Here is a 22,240-nt window from a genome sequence, read left to right on the forward strand (position 1 = left end):
TACGTTTAGGGTCATGTCAGAGTCCACTACATTCTTTCAGAGGTGCATCCAGCTCTGTGAGCTCATAAACTTAACCTGGATGACAGAGGCTTTCAGCGGTGCCTCTGACTGAGCCAAGCGAGTTTGATGAACTGTTGTCGGTGAAGGCTGGAGGATTTCCCTAGGAACACCGACAACAGGTTCTACGTCACAATCACGCTCCCACAAGAGCAAGCTTCTGATTGGTTAAAGCGGCTGGAATTTACACAGAAGTTCAGATTTTCGAACTCGAGAAATTCGTGCAAAACACTCGTTAAGCGCGTCAAACGCGCAAAATGCACAATTCGTACCGCGCAATTTGCGCCATTCGCGCCGCAGGATGTCTATTCGCACGTTTGCATTGACTTAACAAGCAAATCACTCGCGCTTGACGCGCGTTCCACATCTGGTGTGAACGCAGCATTCGACTTCCCTAGACTTTATTGTGTGTTTTACAAACTTAAAATGTAATTTTAAAATTGTTTTACTAATACTTTTGTGTATTTATATGTCTAAAACATAAAATAAGCATTAGGTGGTTAAAACACGGCATAATTGTGATAATATGAAAAGTCTTTCTCTGGCTCAGCCCCAGACAACGTGCCAAAGCTCAGTTTGAATTTTTCAGCTGCCTCCATATAACAAGCTAATGCTAACTTGTCATGCTTGTCAAGCTTCATAAAGAGTAAACACCAGCACCAGGGACTTTATGTTCCTCACATTAAAATGAAACAAAAGTAGGATTCTGTAGTGATTTACCCTGTTGTTGAACTCTCTTCCTCCTTTCCCTGTCTTTGAACTCTGCATCGGTGCATGTGAGAGAACTAAAGTGTTTTTTTAAATCATCAAACATTCCCGTGCGATATATCAAATTGATTATGACATTTTTTGCCAACCCTTTTAGTAATTGCATTTTATCAGCAGCCCAAATATTTATGAAAGAAACTAAAAATATTTAAATGTCAGCTTTTCTTCCAATTTCACACGCATGTATTGGACTCAAAGTACAACCTTACAAACTTGACCTGTGGTCAAAATCTGCTTGTTAAGTTGTGATGTATCGGTGACATACGGACGTACTGTTTCCAGGTCCAAGCCGCTACTCATTTGAATTGCAAAAGTATTCGTTTATGACCACTTTTTAGTCATATCACACATTAAAGTGAATCATATAAACAATCATAGTGTACACATCAGTCTCTCATCTTGCTGCATCACAAATACCAAAATTTTAACAATTTATAAAAAAAGGAATTACTTTCTGGCCATCTGATATTAGGCATGGACATTTATATTGCGATCATGATTTTCGAAAGTAATACATCGCTTTGTAAAATGTTATTATTATCAATCTCTGGACTTGCTGCACCAAATACCAAAATTTTTAAAATGTTTAAAAAAAATCACTTTCTGGCCATTTGATATTAATCATGGGACATATATATGACGATAAACGTTAACTGTTAAAACATTTGAACTCCTGCAACTAGACCATGTGTGATTGGTCGACCAGATGTGATGTATTCCAGTGTTGTCTAAGCAGATCCATGCTTGCAAGATGAGAAATAATAATTTTTTTTCCGTTATTTTTTTAATAAGAAAAAATTGTATATTTAAAAAAACATTTATATTCATACATTTTTGTGTAGTTTCTTGTATTTATTCATTTAACCATGGTAAACACACAGAGAATAAATGCTTTTGCTTTTGCATTCCTTTACCACCATGACTATATTTATCATTTTATATTTAAATACACCAAAACAACATTAACATTATACTAGACACTGTAAAAAAGGTCATTTCCAGACACTAGACTTTTCTGACAGGGTATTCGAGTATCATCGAATGTCGTGGGACTGCTATACAGGAATAATTATTATGGATTATAGATAGCGAAAGTTAGTGTTTTTTATTTTAGTGTTTTTTTTTTTTTTAAGCATGATGGTAAAACATGAATGCACGTGAATGCATAAAAAACATATGCTTGTTTGTTGTAAAAATTCAGAACATTGACAAAAAAATACTAGTTTGTGCATCTCCTTACGTCCATGTGCAGCTATGCTGCAATAGTAGATGGTATATTCTGAGAAATTGTACCGCTTCACGTGAACATGCAAAATGAGGGGTAGGGTTAAGAGGAAGGGCTAAGGGGCAGAATTGGGATTGGGCCTTAACAAACGGATACTATATCCAAAAGCAGCTGTACCTGTTTTCTGGGTCAGGCACAGTCATACTGCGTGTGATGTAGCACATTTTGAGGGGGATACATCTGCGGTCACCCTGCAAGCACTGTGACGGAGGGCTGGGGAGCTCGAAGTGAGGACTGCCAAGACGAGGGGACTCAGGAGGGGGTGTCTCCCAGCCAATCTCAGACACCGGTGAGCCTTTTTTCACATAAGGCGTCGCTTCCCGCATATACTTCACTGAAACAGACAAAACAAAGAAAGAGGTCATTTAAGGGTCACACAAATACTGAGAGTATCTGTGAACAGTTCCCATATTCTCTTTAAAAACAATACCATTAGATGCACATATTCAAACACATCAACATCAAACAGCTCTGCAGGTTAATTTTCCATCACATGTGTGCACTAGGCCCTAACCAGTCAAAAATGAAAGCAGGAAACCCCTACGCAAACCGCTTCACTCCCACAGCTATCCTGAGCGAGGAAATCAATTCACCGCACATTTGCATAGTATCCTATAGCTCTTCTAGACGATTACTGCCGGTTTTATGACAGGGCGATGAACTGGAGGCCGGAGCATCTGCACTTAGACTTGCTGATAAGATGCAATAAGGGAATCACAACTGCCAAGCTTCTCAGGTGAACGTCACGCTGAGGGCCAATTATTGCCATTCCGAATGACAGCTTAATCTTTACAGGAAGCCACTGACCATGTGAGCGCAGTGTTATTTCACAACACTCGAGGCATTTCAGAAGTAGTCATAAAGGAGACATACTGCAATGGGCAAACTGGCAATTTGGCATGACATCAGTTTAGTTAAAACAATCATTCTGAATGCCTCGGGGTAGCATATCAGTTGCATATTGCATAAACACTCTTGCACACATAATATGCTGTGGTGTGGTAAGTAAACATTCCAGAGCACAGGGCCAAGAAATAAACGATCTTCAGAAAGATTTATGACAGGAACACTTTGAAAATGCAGTCTGGTAGTAGGCATAAGAACACAGTTCAGTGTCCCATTACGCTTCAGTGTGCCATTATGCTTTTTAAAGCATTAGAGACACAAGCTCATGTATATTTGTAGGAAGACCAACTAGAAATGCTAGATAATTCAGTGGCTTGGCATACTTTTTTAGGCTTACCATGTTTTTCAAAGGTTTTAAAACATATTTTGGGTTTTTGCCTTTGTGCTTCAGACTAATTTCCTAACTGTCTTACTCTTATCTGTTATACATTTTTAAACTACTAAAAAGATTAGAAACATTTCATTGATGATGTGATAAGTGTGCATGTATTTCCTGAATTTGTCAACTACTATCAGAATTAGATAGAAGCATCCTTTTTAGATTTTATAAAAGGGGCAAACTAGGAGCCCTTTGAATTGTTTTCTGATATCTACATCGTAGGTATGTGGCTTAGGTAAGTAAAAAATTCTGGAGAAATGGTTTATATGCTCATTTTTAAGCCAAAACTATATCCTGACAGGGTTTCTGCAGGTTTATCAAGTCAACTTTAAGACTTTTTAATACCATTTAAGACCATTATAAATGAAATTTAACACTTATGCATGACTAAACACTAAGGATTTTTCAAATTGACCAGTTGGGCCAATGGATTTTTTTTATTTATTTTTTTATTTCCTACAAAAATCAAATGTAATTATTTCTTAGCCACGTAGTTGTATACGCTTTTTTTAAACATACAAGTTTTTTTTTTAATGACAAGTTTAACAATAGCTGTGTTTCCATCCAAAACTGGATTATTGCATAAAATATGTATGAATAAAGCAGCATTTCCATCTAACGAGTCAAAGAAAACCGTCACTTCCTGATTATCCGGTGCCAAATATCAACAGTAAAAACAGAATTTACTGTGGTAGGAGAAGCTGTGAGAATCCTTTCTTCATTTAATAAATGACTTGTGCCTCAGAAGGCAATCCTGACACGTTTAAAGATGTGAGTCAAGGAGCACAGACGCTCATAATTCTGGAGGTAATTAATAATATAATAACACTAATATTGAAATGGTTAAGGCATTTATGAATGACCAAAACAACAATACAGATGTTTTACAATGTGCTCAGCCTGCTGGTTTATCTATTAACACACATTTTTATCATCACATGCATCTCTTATAACAAAAATCACATGACTTTTTTTCAATGCGCATACTAGAATTGGTGCAGTTAAAGTGTTTCCCTCACAGTTTGCAAACATGTTTTCTAATCGAATAAAAAGTTTATTCTACCCAGTTCTGCGCAAATGTTTTTTATGCACACCTCCATAATGTGCGTAAAAATTGGTAGATGGAAACGTAGCCATTGTTGAAAGTATATTTAATACAGAGAAAATTAAATGAATAATCCAAAATATATGCAGTATTTGTTGGCTTTTGGTCCTAATGGATTAAGTATAATTCCTATTCAATTTAATGTGTTCCTGCTATAAAACCTTGTTATTTATAAATAGAACCTTGGTTCTATTTATAAACAATGTCCACTTTGTTCTTACTTCTGTAAACAGTTTTATTTAAATAGAAGATCGTGTGAAGGGATATGTTGCTCTGTTGTTATCATGAGTTATTGTGTAACTGTTTATAGTCTAGGGATTTTAATTTGGATGTTAATTTAAGTCTTCGCAATAAAAACACTTAGAAAAAAAAGTTTTATTGAGATTTATCTAGACAGAGGAAATTTGAGACTTGTTTAAAAGACCTACAACACAATATTTCAGTGAATTTAAGACTTTTAAGACCTCGCGGACACCCTGTCCCTAGAACCAAAAGGTCTATATTGAACATATTTGGAATAGTCATGAATATTAATAGCTCTCTTACAGCGCAGTGCCTGCTCTCTTACTCAAAAACACATACGCACACGCATTCTGATGTACGTTGAAATAAACATGTACAAAATAATAATACTTCATTTCACTACTACAAATATTTTAACAAATTAAGTAATTGTCTTGGTAAATATTTTCAACTGAAGTGGTAGAGAAGTTTTTTTTTTTTTTTGCACTAGCTGTCTTCAATTCATCAGAAAAAAAATCTCCTTAGTTGTGTTGTGGATGCATTATGGGCAAATTTATAAGTAGTCTCAACAAACGGGACCAACAGAGATGTATACAATTTGTATTTTTAAGCTTTAACATTCATGAAAACACAGCCAGGGATTATGTCAACCTCTGCGTAAAAAGATGACTGTAATAAAGTGTATTTCTGTTCTTTCACTCTACAGAAAAAATGGCAGTAAGAGCTGAGTGATATGACACAATGCATAAACCTGCATTAAACACCTTTACTCAGCAGTCTACATGTGTTTGTTGCTTCATTACAAACATCCACGCAAATTTTACAATATATTAACAAAACATGAAATTACCCTGTATCTACCGTTTTCAAAATAAGAGTCCCATATACATAGTCAGTTTATTCCGCTTGTTAAGTCGTGACGTCTGGAATACTGTTTTAGGGTCCAAGCTGCTACTATAAACTGTTAGTTTATGACCCCTTTTTAGTCCTATCACACATTAAATACTGTGAATTATATATAAAATCATGGCGTACACAACAGTCTCTGGACTTGATGCATCACAGACACCAATATTTTAATTTGTTAGAAACTAATCATCACTTTCTGGCCATCGGATATTAGGCATGAATATATATATATATATATATATATATATATATATATATATATATATATTCTATATATTCTATATATATCCGAGTGATCGGCGTAACCCACGGTGCATGCAATAGGCGCACTTATTGTTCTCCACACCGTTTCTGTTGCTCTGCAATAACACTTCAGAAACGCTAGCTGGCAGTAGATGTTAATGTTCCTCTGTGTCAAGTTTCTTCACTGGTGTTTTGTTTTTTCTGAACACTACCTTAATGTACATGTGGCTCAAACTCGCTCATTTTGAGGCGGGAATCAGCAGATGTGCAACAACTTTAATCATAAGATAAACCCAAAACAAAAGTTTCCATCTAGGGCTCCTTCACGAGACTCCACATTTGTAACCACTCGCTCCAACAGGCTTGCACGGCTCTCACCTCTGCCAACACGCCGTCAGCACTACCAAGCCGACCACAGAGCTTGCACTACGCGTTGTTGCGTAGTGTAGTTAAATTTTTTGAGAGGTGCGCGTCAGCATCGCCGAGGGCTATGCGTCCACGCATAGGCTGCGCTGGAGCATACACGACGCAGAAGTATAAATCAGCCTTAATGAACCTGCATGCAATGTAACAGTCTATTTTGTTCTAATAGACCTGTTTTTTAAAAGGGTTTTACACTCGCTGGATTTACCTGAAAACAAGGAAACAATTGAGTTGTGAGGCTCACATTATGGTAATTTCCATGTACTGAACTCTTATTATTCAGCTATAACCTAGGTATATGCAGATTTTACATTTAATGTGGTCAAGACTTATAGAAGTACTTTGGCTGTATGATTCTTAGAAATCAAGTACACACCTCAGAACATTCATTAGCCACTCAATCAAGCATTCAAAGACTATTTTTCCCATTAAATTAGTGATGCACAATATATCAGTGCCCATATTGGTAGAAGTCAATAGATTATGCATTATTTCCACTTTACACTGCTGGCCACGATAGTTTTAATTTTGTTTATTTTTTTCAACATAAGATGTCATTGTCAGATAAGAGAACTTCAAAACTGCTACTTGGGAATGATTTTCGGTAAAGATGTTTCCTAGCAGTTTCCCTGATTTGTCCAGTTAAGGTTAAAAAATAAAATCAGGAGTCCATTTTATGTGTTTGGGTTTTGTTTTTGTAATATTTGCTAAGAAAAATGAAGAGCACAGTCTGAATATCCTCCTACTGGTCCTATCCTGTTGGTTCTCACCTTTAAAATATAAGGAGTTATTGTTAACAGCATCTGACAAAATTTCCACACCTGTGCATCCGTACTTTGAATTGTTGCATTTAATAATCTATCTAGAAGCTGTTTATGCTTTCACTCATGTTGATTTGAAATAAAATAAAAATGATGACAGCGTACTGTCTTTCTTCACCCTGTGCTTTCATTTCTAATTAAAAAAAACATTTTAATAATCAATGGTATGTGTTACTATCATGACCTTCAGTTTACATGTTAACACAGGAAACACAACTTGCAATGCACCTGGGTCACTAAATGCCTGAACGATAATCCTCGTCTTTACACCTTCACACCGATAAGATTAAGAACAAAACAAAGCAAGATAAGCCATATACCCCATGTGAATGAGGAAACAGAGAAGTGATTCAGAACGCCACTGCCAAAGTCTCACATGTAGCTGTGTACTTCAGGGTCAAGGATTCTTCAGTCGCTCCTGCATAAAACATCACTACTGAGAGCTTTAGAGTCCACCACACAGCAGGTGGAACTCTATTCACAGGGCTAAGAGCTCCTGCGGTCCTTTATCCTCAAGGACAAGCTAAGAGCCCGGCTACAAACACAAACTTATGAAAGGGTTTTCTGCCTTTTATAAAGGTAATAGGGAACTTTGCATTTGCGGTGAAACAGTTTCTTATATCATATCTTTGCTTTAAACTGACTTAATCATGTTAGAACAGTTTCAGTTGACAGAGGTTTTACGCAAATATCCATGGCATTTCTAAAACAAACAAAACAAAAAAAACAATCAAAACCCTGTTTGTTCACTGTAGCTTTGTCATTTATTTCCAAATGTAAAAATATGGTAATTGTTTATAATTATATCCAAAGATGCTTCTCCTTCATTCACTTTTGGTGAATGTAGCCATGGCCATTAAGAGTTGATGTTATCGGTATCCAACAATCATTGGGTGTTTTAACACTAAACCGCAACACCCTCAACATTGGTGGCTCCTCTCTCCTGCTCTACAACCAGCAAGAAGCTCTCTGCTGCCTCCTCCATCCTGCGAACTGTTATCTTTCTCTCCTCCTTAATCACCCCAATGGCTGTAAGCATCCTCCGTACTCACTGGGCTGAGAGGTAATTAGTTAAGATAAACATTGAAGTGTGTTTATGGTGCATCACCATTCATCACACTCAGTTAATCATATTTAGGGATCGTTTAGCCAAAAATGAAAACTGTCGTCATTTCTTCACCCTTGACTTGTTCCAGAGCAGTTGAGTTGTGTTGTTCTGTTTAACAAAAAGAAGATATTTTAAGAATTTTGGAAACCTGTAATCATTGACTTCCATAGTATCTGTTTTTCTTGATGCTAGTGGCTACCAGTTTACAACATTCTTCAAAGTATCTTTCTTTGTGTTGAAAGGACAAAACACTACATGGTTTGGAACAAAAGGTGAGAAAACCGTAACAAAAATGTAATTCTTAGATGAATCACTGTTATTTGTTGACTGTAAATCAGTCTGTGACTGATTTATTTTCTTTTTATACTTTCTATTTTCACACATCGAAGTGAACATAATTTTATCTTATTATGATATGCTCTGACAAATGTTAAAGTGCATCAGAAATAACAACAAGCATGTCCTAATGAGAATCACTGACATTTCAAAAGTATGGTATTCATTCCATTACACCAATATGCAATAATGGCTTGTTTTGATGTCAGGATAAAGTAAAATAACATCAATACATACTGGATTTACTTACCACATGTTTTAAGCTGTATTTTAAAGTCCTTTATTAATAATTTACCAAGGCAAGGCAAGTTTATTTATATAGCACATTTCATACACAATGGCAATTCAAAGTGCTTTACATAAACAAGAATAAAAGAAACAAGTAAAATAAAAATAAAAACAAATAATAAAAATGCGTAAAAACAAAACAAAACATAAAAACAGGTAAAATGTGATATGAAAGAATGAAGAAAAAGAGAAAAACATGATAGTGCAATCTGTCGGACGCAGCACAGTGCTCATTCAGTAAAGGCACAGCTAAACAGGTGTGTTTTCAGTCTTGATTTGAATGTGCCTAATGTTGGAGCACATCTGATCATTTCTGGAAGCTGATTCCAGCAGCGAGGGGCATAGTGGCTAAAAGCCGATTCACCCTGCTTTGACTGAACTCTTGAAACTTCTAGTTTATATGATCCTAATGATCTGAGTGATCTGTTAGGTTTGTATTCAGTGAGCATATCTGTAATGTATTGAGGTCCTAGGCCATTTAGTGATTTATAGACCAGTAATAATACTTTAAAATCTATTCTGAATGTAACTGGCAGCCAGTGTAAAGACCTGAGGACAGGTGTGATGTGCTCTGATTTCCTGGTTCTGGTTAGAATTCTGGCTGCAGCGTTCTGGATGAGCTGCAACTGTCTGACTGTCTATTTAGGAAGACCAGTGAGGAGTCCATTACAGTAATCCACCCTGCTGCTGATAAAAGCATGAACAAGTTTTTCTAAATCTTCACTAGAAACAAAGCATCTGATTCTTGCTATGTTTTTGAGAGGATAGTATGCTGATTTACTAACTGCTTTGACATGACTGTTGAAACTCAGATCTGACTCAAGAGTCACACCAAGATTCTTGACCTTATTTTTTGTCGTTTGACCTTTAGTGCCAAGGTACGCATTTACCTTGAGAACCTCATCTTTGTTTCCAAACACAATCATTTCAGTTTTCTCTTTGTTTAACTGAAGAAAGTTTTGGCACATCCAATTGCTCATTTCATCAATGCATTGGCAGGGGGTGTCAATGGGGCTGTAGTCATTAGGCAGTAAGGCTAGGTAGATCTGAGTGTCATCAGCATAGCTGTGGTAGGAGATTTGGTTCTTTCTCATTATTTGGCTCAAAGGGAGCATGTACAGGTTGAATAGGAGAGGTGCCAGAATCGAGTCTTGTGGGACTCCACACGTCATGGGTGTCCACCTCGACCTATGGTCACCTATACTGACATGGTAACCTCTACCTTCAAGGTAAGATCTAAACCATTTGAGGATCGTGCCAGACAGCCCAACCCAGTTTTCCAGCCTATCCAGAAGTATGCTGTGATCGACAGTGTCAAATGCAGCACTGTTATTTTACCTGAATCTGTGTTTAGGCGTATATGATTATCTTTATAAGAGCGCTCTCTGAACTGTGATGTGCTCTGAAACCAGATTGAAAATTGTCTAAACACCCCCTGAAGTTTAAGAACTTGTTAACCTGGTTAAAAACAACTTTTTCAATGATTTTGCCAATGAAAGGGAGATTTCTGATTTCTGAGATTTCTGATTCTAAAAAAACAATATTAAATGCATTTCCTAGTTAGAAACCTTTAGTTAGGTTAAAATTGTTTATAGGAGAACCAATGTAGTTCTCAGTTTTGTATTGCTTAGATTTACTGAAATAACACTTAAAACTTAAGGCAAAGGGTTTGCATGTTTTTCAGTAAATCAGGTCATTGTTGCAGTAAATCCAAAAGAGAAATTCCAGGAAATGTTCCATTAGTTACTCAATAACGAAGCTGTTTGAAATACACACCTAGTATATTTTCCCTAAAAAAATGACTCACTCCCTTTCCTACTTATTTCCTGTTTTGTCAGGGGTCACCACCGAGGAATGAACCACCAAATATTCTGGCACATGTTTACAGATGCCCTTCTTGTGGCAACCCAGCACTGAAAGTACAACCCTCAGTGTACCTAAAAATTAGATCAGTTCATTCATTCATTCATTCTCCTTCAGCTTCATCGCTTATTCATTATGGGTCACCACAGTGAAATGAACCGCCAGCTTTTCCAGCATATGTTTTACACAGCGGATGCAATTCCAGTTGCAACCCATTGCAGGGATACACCCAATCAGTCTCACATTCGCCCACACACACTACGGACAATTTAGTTCACTTTTACCGCACGTCTTTGGATGATAGGGGAAACCAAAGCACCTATAGGAAACCCGGTCGAAAACGAAAAAAAAAAAAAACGCCAACTGACCCAGCCAGTACTCGAACCAGCAACCTTCTTGCTGTGAGGCAACAGTGCTAACTACTGAGTGAGCCACTGTGCCACCCATGAGATTAGTTATTAAAACAAAACAAAAAAAAATCATTATTTGAAATGGTTTGCATACTTTTTTTAGGTAACAAAAATAGATTTTATAAGCTGTTTTTATAATTTTTTACAAGTTGTTATCAGGGGAAAACAAACTGATTGTACGACTGACAGAATTAAAGTATTCCACAGAGACATCTAATTAACCTATAAAAACTAAGAAAAAATTGACAATGACATACAAAAATGTACCTTTGGTAACATCCCGATGACATAACTATGTGAAGTTGGTTGTACAGAACAGATGTTACCCACATACTCATAGTAAAACCTAATGACGTAGGCGTATTCTCTGGGTGACTTTATGTGTTTAAAACCCGGATCAATGTTACACAAAACCAGTTATTCTAGTCCCCTGGCTGCTGTTCAAATATCTCTGCTGTTTACCACGTAGGTTTGACTTTGTTTGAGAATATGCATTCTTTTGTCTCCTGACCTTTGTTAAAGGGAATGTCAAAAACTTGAGCTGCGTTACAAACACAGAATAAAGCATTTAAATTGCACTGAGCTCTTATAATTTACACTTCCCTGAACCATTAACTTACCGCTCGACAAATACTGAAGTAAACAACAGAAGAGCTGAGCTTGCATGCAGTGCTAACGTGTTGTTCTTGCTCAGTGTATCTACTACATGCTTTGAGAATGATGTCATGTGACTTGTGAGAATGGTTATCACATTTGCCTCCAATCTCTTTGTCTCGCTCTCTCTCACTTTATCATTTATTTACAAAACTGAATATGCGAGCAAATGAGAAAGAACAGAAAGCATAAGGTGGCACATTCCTGGAATGATTTATTCGTGCCTTTGGCTTAAGCATCTATCTTAGGTAAAATGACTTAAACTGTTTACGAAGTCATGCTGTCATGCTTTGCACTAGTAATATTGAAAATGTGCTTCGACTTCTAGTGCATTTCATTATCCTCATTTCTTTGTATAGGCTTCTTCACTTATGGCTATAATTGGGTGTTTTTAGAGAACAGGGACTCTAGTTTAAAGCATATCTATAAGAAAACAGAAGCTCAAATCCATTTTTTTTTTTTTTTTGTTCTGGAAAAGACAACCCTTGTGTACAATACTATTAGTTTCTATGCAATTATTCAGCATAATGGTGTGTTGTAGAACGCTCAGCATCTGAACAAACATTGCATTTATCAATGCAAAACATCAGGTCTACACACAGGCAGCTTTTTTTGTTCTGTGTTTATCTGGTTTGGCTCATTACAAACTGTTTTTTTTTTAAGATTCATTGTTCAAACAGAAAGAAAGGTTTTTTTTGTGATTGGCAAATAGCTCATTTCAGATGTGACGTTTTGATGCATGGTGCTGTTAAAAAGGCAAAAAAAAAATCCTTTTACTTGAGACAACTATATATATTCTTTTTTTTTTTTTTTTTTTGCAAACAGACAGGTAGCTATCAAAATGTCAAATCTCCAAAGACTGAGCTTATATTTCTGTAAAATCACCCAGAGACTTCAATGTGACTAGCTCTGTAATTTTGCCAAAGACATTGACTTGTCCCCCAGGACAAATGTGTTTCTCAAGGATATCTAGACAAAGACTATGAACGGGCATCGGGGAATCTGTTAAAAGACGAAAGTGTTGATTGATAGAGTGGTGACAGCGCAAAAATACACGTTACTCTGTAGTAAATCTGTAGGAATAAATGATGTGCAAATATTTCTGGCAAGAAATGTCGAAGTGAATTATTCAAATAAGTCAAATCCCAAGGACAGGGGGGGAAATCATGGGCTGCGATTTGACATGCAAATCTCACTTGCTTGAGCAAAACCATGAGTCTGATAGACAACAATTGCTGGATGATTTGTTCACTGAAACTCTTGTGTATTTCTTTAAACTTACTCTTAGCAAACCTTTTATGTTCAAACAAATTGGAAGATTGTGTTTTAAATCAGAATTTCTGTTTGAAGACTTGCAACGATGACTCTTAACTGGTGAAATGTTTCATCAGTTTTATGTATTAATTATAACACGAGTGCTCAACTAAAATCTGATTTATGCTTGAGGTTTATTTTCTGCTTTTCATAAAAACCATTTAAAAAGTTTAAATTAATCATGTTTCAAACAGGTCAACAAATACGACCAACTAGGCATGGGCCGGTATCAGATTTTGACGGTGTGATATGCTTGGATAAAATATCACAGTTTCACAGTATTGTGATTTCTGCTGTACAATATATTCTTTAAAATGTCTGGGTAAAAAAACAAAATATATATATATATATATATATATATATATATATATATATATATATATATATATATATATATATATTTTATTTTGAGAAATATTTTAATACTTTTAAACAGTACACATGTCTGGCAGAATAATTAAAATTAATAATTGACTTTTGCGGTCTTCATTAGTTGCAAAAGCACAGATTTCTTTACAATTCAAAAAGGCATTTTGGATATCTTTTCTGCTGAGCTACTGTTTTCCTTAGGAATGCTCAAAATAAAAGATTAACCGTTAACCAAAAGGGTGTGTTTTTAACTGATTAATGGTATCAGTTAAATGATTAAAAGAAAGTATTTTTTATATTTTTAAAGTTTGGCTGCATAAGGGGCCGATCACACTGAATGCGCTTTGTGCGTTGAGAGGAGCATCTTTTGAATGGTTTACTTTCATCCGCAAGTGTTTTGCTCAACAAATAAGCTATACTGATGATTTATAGTGTACAATCAACAAACCAACCTTTTTTCCATTTGGAAAACAGTTATTAATAGTTCTTATAATGGTGCTTTCACATAGGCCTTATTTAGTTCGGTAGAATCGCACAAGAGTTCGTTTTCCCTCTTGGTGCGGTTCGTTTGGGCAGGTTTGAATGCAGCAATCGTACTCGAATGTGCACCAAAAGCAGACCAAAAAAGCATACCGAGACCTGCATGAAGAGGTGGTCTGGGTACGGTTTCAAACGAACCCTAGACCAGTTAGTTTGTGGTGAGAATATGATCCGAACTAAAACAGACCCAACCACAAAAAGTACTGCGCTTTTTCGACTAATCCAGCTGCCATAGGCTGATGCGCTGTGCATTATGGGATATGGAGGAAAAATATTTGTTGACAGCACTTTACCAACAGAGTGAGAGAGAGGGAAACAACACATGATGCATCACTGGTAGCATTTCCGCAAGATGACCATGTCGCAGTTTAGCTAAATCAATTCACACCTCCTCCTGAAGTGACTTGCGATGCATTAAAGGGTCACGAAACACCAAAACACATTTTTTGAGCTGTTGACAGTCATATATGTGTCCCACACTGCTAAAAACACTATTAGGACACCTATATTTCACTAAAAAGTGTAAATTGGTTGTTTTTGCGTTATTTCAAGCAAATTTGTACTTTCGGTTTGAAACGATTTTTTGAAGCTGCGTCACGGTCATGACATAATAGCGTGTATTCCAGCGTGCAGACTGGGCGTCTGTGCCTGAGTGAGTCTTATTACGTCTTACAGTGTGATGCATTAATGCATGAGTAAGGCTTGGTTCAAACCAATCAGCGCGCTCTATTGTGCAACTTCATTAATATTCATTTGTGTCACCGTGCTTACACCACAAAGACGCCACGTTGTGTTGGCAAAACAAGCGTGAAGAGTTGCTTTTATAGTTTGCTGCCGTTAAGTTTCATTTTCATTTTCTCTCTGTGAGAGCTTATCTGGATCACGTCTGGATTAACAGTGTACGCGACGCTCGACCACAATAACTTACGTGTCTAAGGAGGATTATTGTTTACCTGAGAGCTGTTCTCATCTGCAAACGCTGAAATCTGGATTTGCTTGTAGTATTCTCTCCATAAAGACGCGGCTCTAGTTGCTGGTGATTGTCCTGTCTCTACAGATTTGGTAAGTGAGCGACCAGTGCTCTTTGTTTATTCAGTTTGTTCATATCGAATTAAGTTAACTATTGCACTGAGTGCAGAAATGTTAGCACCGCATTTTGTGACCGGAATAACACATTCGGCTTTCTGATGCTACCTGCCGTATGCATCTAAGTTTCCGGGAAATGCAGAGTTTTTTTTCTCTCATTCGCCGTGCGGTATCAAACATTGCATGAAAAATACACGCTTGCAGCAGTTCCTCGAATCAAATATCTCGTTTGTCGCGAGGGGCATGAATGAATTCCCTGAATGAAAGAGCCAAACTGCAGTTAAAGTCCAACATTTAATAATTTGGCAAATAATTCGACGACAGATGTCCATGTAGGTTAAACACTTCTCCTGTCTGTGTGGGTGTGTATTTTGACTCTGAAACTCGCGCGTGCACAAATAGACACTCCCACACCATCCCACTTTAGTTCCTCCGACACTCCCCTCTAAAAAGAGCTGGACACGCCCACTTTTCTGACTTTTTCCAAAGTAGAGGTGTGAAAACACCCTGCTGAAACGAGGGGGTTTCATGGCCCTTTAAAACATTGTTTTCCAGACGCGGTCGCGCTTTATTCTCGAAATGTAAAGTTTGTCTAAAGCAGGGATACAATCAGTCAGTGCAGTCGTTCTCCATAGTAAAAAGCGACATTTTGTGTCTGTCGGTTTGTTTACTTGTGGGAGTTTATAGGCATTTTCCCGCACGTAAATTCTGACCAATTGATAAGCAGTTTAGAAACTTTATTCAACAACATCTGGCTAATGAGAGGTGAGGATTTTGTCGGATGAGTGCATTTTGGTTCTTTTCAAATGGTTCGGAACAAAGCCAGCAGTGTGGGGTGAAAACGACTTAAAAACGGCAGAAAATGCATTAACGTATAATTTATTGCACTTGGTCCGGACCAAATGAAGTGAACTACAGATGTGAAAGCACCCTAAATTATAATTTTATTAAACAACCTACATAATCTACGAATCAAACAAATGTAAAGATTTTTGTGATTTTTGTATAATGATAACTTTGCACTAAACTGAGGCTTTTGTTTTACAGCTTATAAAACAAGTATGCAAATGAATACAATGGCATATGTAAACAACAAAATTGTTATATGTTATAGTAAACTATTCTTTAAAAAGGGTCAACATATGACCTATCACCTTGTCACGTCTTTTACCACATGCAGCGCATATGAATGAACCGCCAGTGAGAAAGGAAATAAAAGCACACAAGATCTAAGGTAAAAAATCAGACGCTCAAGACATAATCTTTAATGACTTAGAGATGTTGACAAAGGCTTGTTATATAATTAGCGTTGATTGTTATTTAAATGGATATGTCTATTTTCCATGGAGCAATGGATTTGTGGTAGCCTGCTATTTTTTGTCTAAAAATAAAAAAAAACGTATGATTGAAAAAACAGCATTTGCCAGTTCTAAAAAAGCATTCTGTCAATGTTTTCGTTTTGTCGTTTAAGTGAAAAATTTCTAGGGCAGGACTATTTAAGATGCGCATGAAGATATTATTTTGTTCTGTATGCTGTTGTTTGCATGCTAAAATATTTTTAAAACGCAATATTTAATAACTCATGATAGATACGTCATTTTTTTTATTAAATAATAATTGTGTTGAGTGACGCGGTGGCAGAGTAGGTATGCTCTCGCCTCACTGCAAGAAGGTTGCTGGTTTGAGCCTCGGCTGGGTCAGTTGGCATTTCTGTGTGGAGTTTGTATGTTCTACCCACGTTTGCGTGGGTTTCCTCTGGATGCTCCGGCTGGGTAGGCTAAATTGTCTGTAGTGTATGAGTGTGAATGAGTGTGTATGGATGTTTCCCAGAAATGGGTTTCAGCTGGAAAAGCATCTGCTGCGTAAAACATATGCTGGACAAGTTGGTGGTCCATTTGTCTGTGGCAACCCCAGATTCATGCATGCACATCACGTCTCTTAAAATTACATTTTTGTAGTTTAGACAGAGAGGATGAAGAGTATCATTTTTATAAACAGTACTGCTCTCAGGCCCACAAAATGCCACTGTCAAGTAAATAAATGAACTGCCAAAACGCATAAAATGTATAACGCATTTTCAGTGTTCATTTAAAAATGGTGTTATTAAAATGCCAAAGATATTGGTGCTGGAATATCCTGGAAATCATGGAGATCAGAGAGAATGAGGAAGAGGAAAGATAGTGAGAGACACATGATGTTCCAAGAATAATATATGTTATAAAATATGCTATAGCGCAGTAAAGATATTGCTTTCAAAAATTGCAGCAGACGTTCATCCTTTTTTCATTGAGAGATTGCAATGTTCTCAGTGGAGCTTCTGTGATGGCTATGACCTTATTTCATACCTGCTTATTGTCAGGAATATGCATTTAAACAATGTCATTCCACCACACTTTCTATTAGATAAAAGTGTACTGCTATCAATAAGTGGAGATGATAAAACCATTTAAAGGTCCTGCATGTATTTGGTGGTTGTGATTTTGCCAAGTACAATGCGATCCTGGATTGACATCTATGTTGAACTTTGAACATCATTTTTGTTTGAAAACGTAATCCATACCCCTAAACTCAACTCTAACTGTAAATTATTCCCAAAATAATAGAGGAATAACTGCTGGATATCAATCAAGGCACATGACCCTTATTGTAAGCATATCCCTTATTTCTGATTAACTGATTGGAATGTTGATCCAGAATCAACATTTAGGAACATGTCCTACTTGGTGAAATCACACTTAACCTTGTACTGTATTTAGGCCTATTTAAGATCTGAAGGTTTTGTGTAGTTCAATGATATCACAAGCCTATTAAAACTTGACGCTGGAAATTTAGGGAATTCAAAACATTAAACGAAGAATCCTTTATATGTTCAAATAACTATGATGTAGCAAACAGTAGTTTATATTTCCTTTTAATAAAAAATAATGCATGCATGTACAGATGGTGTGTATTTTGAGCATCAAATATATGCTCCTAAATGTTTCTTTATAGCTAATATTGAATTTTGCTTCCATCATTTGCAATGTTCCCAAATTCATTTGATTGGCAAGTCATTAATCTTACCAATGTTTTTGTCGTTTTAGCTATTATTTTCTGTAAATCGGCTACTGTCCATAGCATGCGCACATTAAACTGTTTTAAAAGACATGTTTAAAGAATTATATGCACCACCCTTAAATTATTCCCTTAGACAAGGAAGAATAAATCACAAAGGTAATGAACCATGTTCAGCAAGCTAAATAAAAGCTTGTCATCTTCTTGTGATAAAAAGTCACATCCCAAAAAAAAAAAAAAGAGCAATATCTGCTGTATCATTGCTGTTTATGGGGCATTCACAAAATATGTGGAAAGCGCAAAGCTCATCACCACTTCCTCTCTTTACGTGCATCTACATGTAAAGTTACAACACAATCTCACTACAACTGGTAACTTTTTGATTTACGATTTAGTATGATTTATTTATCAATGATGGTTGGGTTTAGGGGTAGGGTTGAGTGTCATGCCTCCTTTTAAAAATCATACATTTTTGTATGATTGAACTTAGGAATTCATACGAATTAGCCACTAAACTGACAAAATGTAAAATAGTTAATTTTTCTTGTGAGATCAGGCTGGAAATGACGAAGTTGAGTGCACAAAACATGATATGTGAACAGCCCGCGCGACTTTCTTATTTACATGAGAATGATGTTGATCACTACTTCCTGGCTTACACTACGCCTACCAAGTAAAAGGTTCTATTAGCAATGGCAATGCAAGTCTGATCAGGGTTACCCGTACCAAAATGTACTATACTGTATTATACTATACTGAACCATTACGAACAGTGGAAACTAGCCATTATTCACAGTCTGGACCCCTGGAGAGGGGTTTACAACACTAGCGTCAAACCCCAAATTACACAATGTTATGTGCTATCATGCTTAATGGGAGAATATGTTTTAGTTCTGGAGGCACATATAACAGGACTGCCATTACCAAATTTTTATACAATCTACTGATGTCCCTGTGAAGGTTGTTTTGCAAATGGATCTTCACTTTTTCTTTTTTTTAACCAATTAAAACTAACCAATTAAAACACCTTGCATTTCTCTATTTCCAATCAGACAACCATAAAAACCAATTAAACCAAAACAGAGACTAAATATTGAGCTGATGTGATCCCTGAAGGCAGTTCAATCCATAAGTAAAAACTTGGGAAAAAGCCAACTGCTCTTTTTGATGAATTGGAGACAAATTTGTTTGAAATGTAATTTGCAAATGGTCACACAATCTGCACACATCCCAATGAGGGTTATGTGTGAATCTTCATACAAATCTAATCATTCAGATTCATAAGAAATTTGACATTAATGAAAAAGTTACATTTTTTTGGTAAGTCAGAGCTTTAAAAAGCAGCAACGTTCTGAAATTGTCCTTTCCAAAGAAGAAAGGCGTTCATTCAATACTGAAAAAGAAACCATGGGGGAAAGTAAATGACAAAAAAATTTCTAATATTTTTTTATTTAACATCAAGCCATCAGTGACTGAACCACATGCTGCTTTGACTCCCGAAGGCAGTTCAATCCTTATGCAGGAGGGTATGACAAAAGTACAGCACATCTGTGTTCATTTAGTCACAAAGACGTCAGGTGGAAAGCTTGAAAATAATCACACAAAGAGGCCAAATATAGATATGTAATCCCGGTATCAGTTGCATGAATCAGTTTGAAAGTAACTAAATTAAATGTTTACTTTCCAAAGTAATTTGTCATGACTGTTAAACTTTAATGGTGTTTTAATTGGGCAAATAAAAGACATCAAAACAAGGATGAACACAGTATTGAGTTACTATGCCATGTTTATTTTTTTTACAGAACGTGACTACAGAAAGACTTTAATGTCATAAAAAAGGTGAAGCACTGGTATGAGGTTAAAGTCTCTTCCAGCATAAAGAATCAGTATGTCAAGCTCTACAACTGATAGTGTAAAACCATTTGCATAAACACCTCCAGGCCACAACAATATATTGTGTGACAGGGACTGTACAAGGCACAAATACAGAAATGCAGAACAGAAATGGATACAGAGCAAAACAGTTTCCAGAAGTAGAAACATTTATACTCAAAGAAACGGATTTAACAACTGATAAATCTTTAAAGACAGCTGTTGTGAGCTTTGAGGTTTAGGCCATCTGTTTTTTTTTTATCTTATTTACAAAAAGGGAGTTTAAAAAGTAGTTATGCAGGGAAAGTACAACTGAATTTCCCATTAAGCTGTACAGAAAAATACCAATCAGAGGGACCAATAATCTATTAGCAAAGTCTAAAGCACAGGGCGCAAGGCATTAAGGGCATGTCCAAATCCACTTTTGCTATTTTAAAGATGGAAAAATAAAGTTTGCGCTGCAGAACATGGTCTAACATGGTTGTATTCTCTTAATGAGTTAAGCAGGTCGCACACCAGAAGCGCCGCTCGGCGCCGCGACACGGCGCGTACATGACAGATTAAAGTATCGCACACCAGACGCGCACATTCGAATGATATTTAACATGAAACTAATCAGATGGCGCTCTGTGGCGCGGCTGAAAAATGAACTGCGTCCTGAGCCGTCGCCGGGCGCCGCCGACTTGCGGCGCCGGTGTGTGTATCCTGATAGAAACCTATGTTTAGAATTCTAAAATACATGGCGCTGCGTAAAAATACATTTACTATTTACATGGTGGACTTTGTAAATGGAAATACTGAACACTTCACTAGCAAGAAAACAGTTAAACAAACCATCTGCGGTGAGAGGATAAAGAACGAGCCTCCTTCATTCGGCCTCTTTACTTTCGCTTTCTCCTCACTTTTACTCTTTACTCCTTTCGTGGAGATGGTGTTGTATGTACTCCACTGAAGACATACATTAGCCTACATACTAAATTTTGTTTGTTATGCACAAACATTTGTTTCAAAACTATTTCTAAATTCAGTTCTTATTTCCAGCAAACGAATAAATGAGCAATATTAACAAAGTATGTTTGGAGTTATATCCAAACACACATCTTATGCCCCATATGGTCAAAAACCAGACAGGTGGACAATTCTAAACCTGTTTTAGGGCTGTGCAATTAATCAAAAATCAGATTATAAAAAAAAACATTAATCTAAATAAACGATTATTCCATCACATACCGCCCCTTTTCCAGTTGTACACGTGTTGCTCTGCAAAGCTCAGTTCCACGTGAAAGTGACTAAAAGCATGTGCTGTAATGTAACTTTTTCAGCATTAATATTATTGATTATTAATCAATAATAAAATAAAAAATACAGTGAAGATGCTTAAAGCACAGTTTAAACACAACAGATTTAATAACTCATTTCTAATAACTTATTTATATTATCTTTGCTATGATGACAGTACATTATATTTTACTAGATATTTTTCAAGATACTAGTATTCAGCTTAAAGTGACACAAAGGTTTAATTAGAGTAATTAGGCAAGTCATTGTATAACAGTAGTTTCTTCTGTAGATAATCAAAAATATATATTGCTTGAGGGGGCTAATAATATTGAGCTATTAGAATAGGTTTCAAAATATTTAAACCTGCTTTTATTCTAGCTGAAATAAGAAGAAAAAATATTTTAGGAAATACTGTAAAAAAATCCTCTGTTAAACATCATTTGGGAACTATTTATATATAAAAATAAATTCATAGAAGGGCGAATAATTTTGACTTCAACTGATAATCGTTTTGAATAATCGTGATTATGATTTTTCCCATAATTGAGCAGCCCTAGCCTGTTTGTATTAAAACAAATATAAATATGCATATAAATAATAATAATAATAATCATCATCATCATAATAATAATAACATTATATGAAAGTAAGTTGTCATGAATAAAGTGAAAAAAGCCCCATGAGATGAAGAAAGAACAGAGCAGGCGGTTTTTATATTTATGTGGAAAATAAATTTTGTAATATTTTAATCCTTTAGTTCCTTTTTTCATTTGTAAATTTGCATATTGCTGTACATTGCCTGTGTGTACTAAGCAATATGTACGCATTTAAGGCGCACAACTAACGCGCTCTGTGCTGCACTTTAGACCTGCTTTCAGCTGATCAATTGCACAGTAAATTTTAGTTCCTCAAAATAGCAATGTGCC

The 22,240-nt window shown here is 36.2% G+C and overlaps 1 protein-coding gene across 4 annotated transcripts in view; it reads right to left on the minus strand.

Moving 5' to 3' along the window:
• sntb1 (syntrophin, basic 1) overlaps positions 1 to 22,240 on the minus strand; it is a 91,374-nt gene that overhangs the window by 63,353 nt on the left and 5,781 nt on the right. For all 4 annotated transcript variants that reach the window (XR_015510376.1, XM_087285583.1, NM_001002175.1 and 1 more), the window contains 1 exon segment: positions 2,228 to 2,444. Coding sequence is in view for 3 of the 4 variants with exons in the window: in NM_001002175.1 (NP_001002175.1) it covers positions 2,228 to 2,444 (217 nt within the window). In the remaining variant the exon portion in view is untranslated.

Source organism: Danio rerio, chromosome 16, assembly GCF_052040795.2.
Source record: "Danio rerio strain M-AB ecotype USA chromosome 16, GRCz13ab, whole genome shotgun sequence".
Taxonomy (NCBI): Eukaryota; Metazoa; Chordata; class Actinopteri; order Cypriniformes; family Danionidae; genus Danio; species Danio rerio.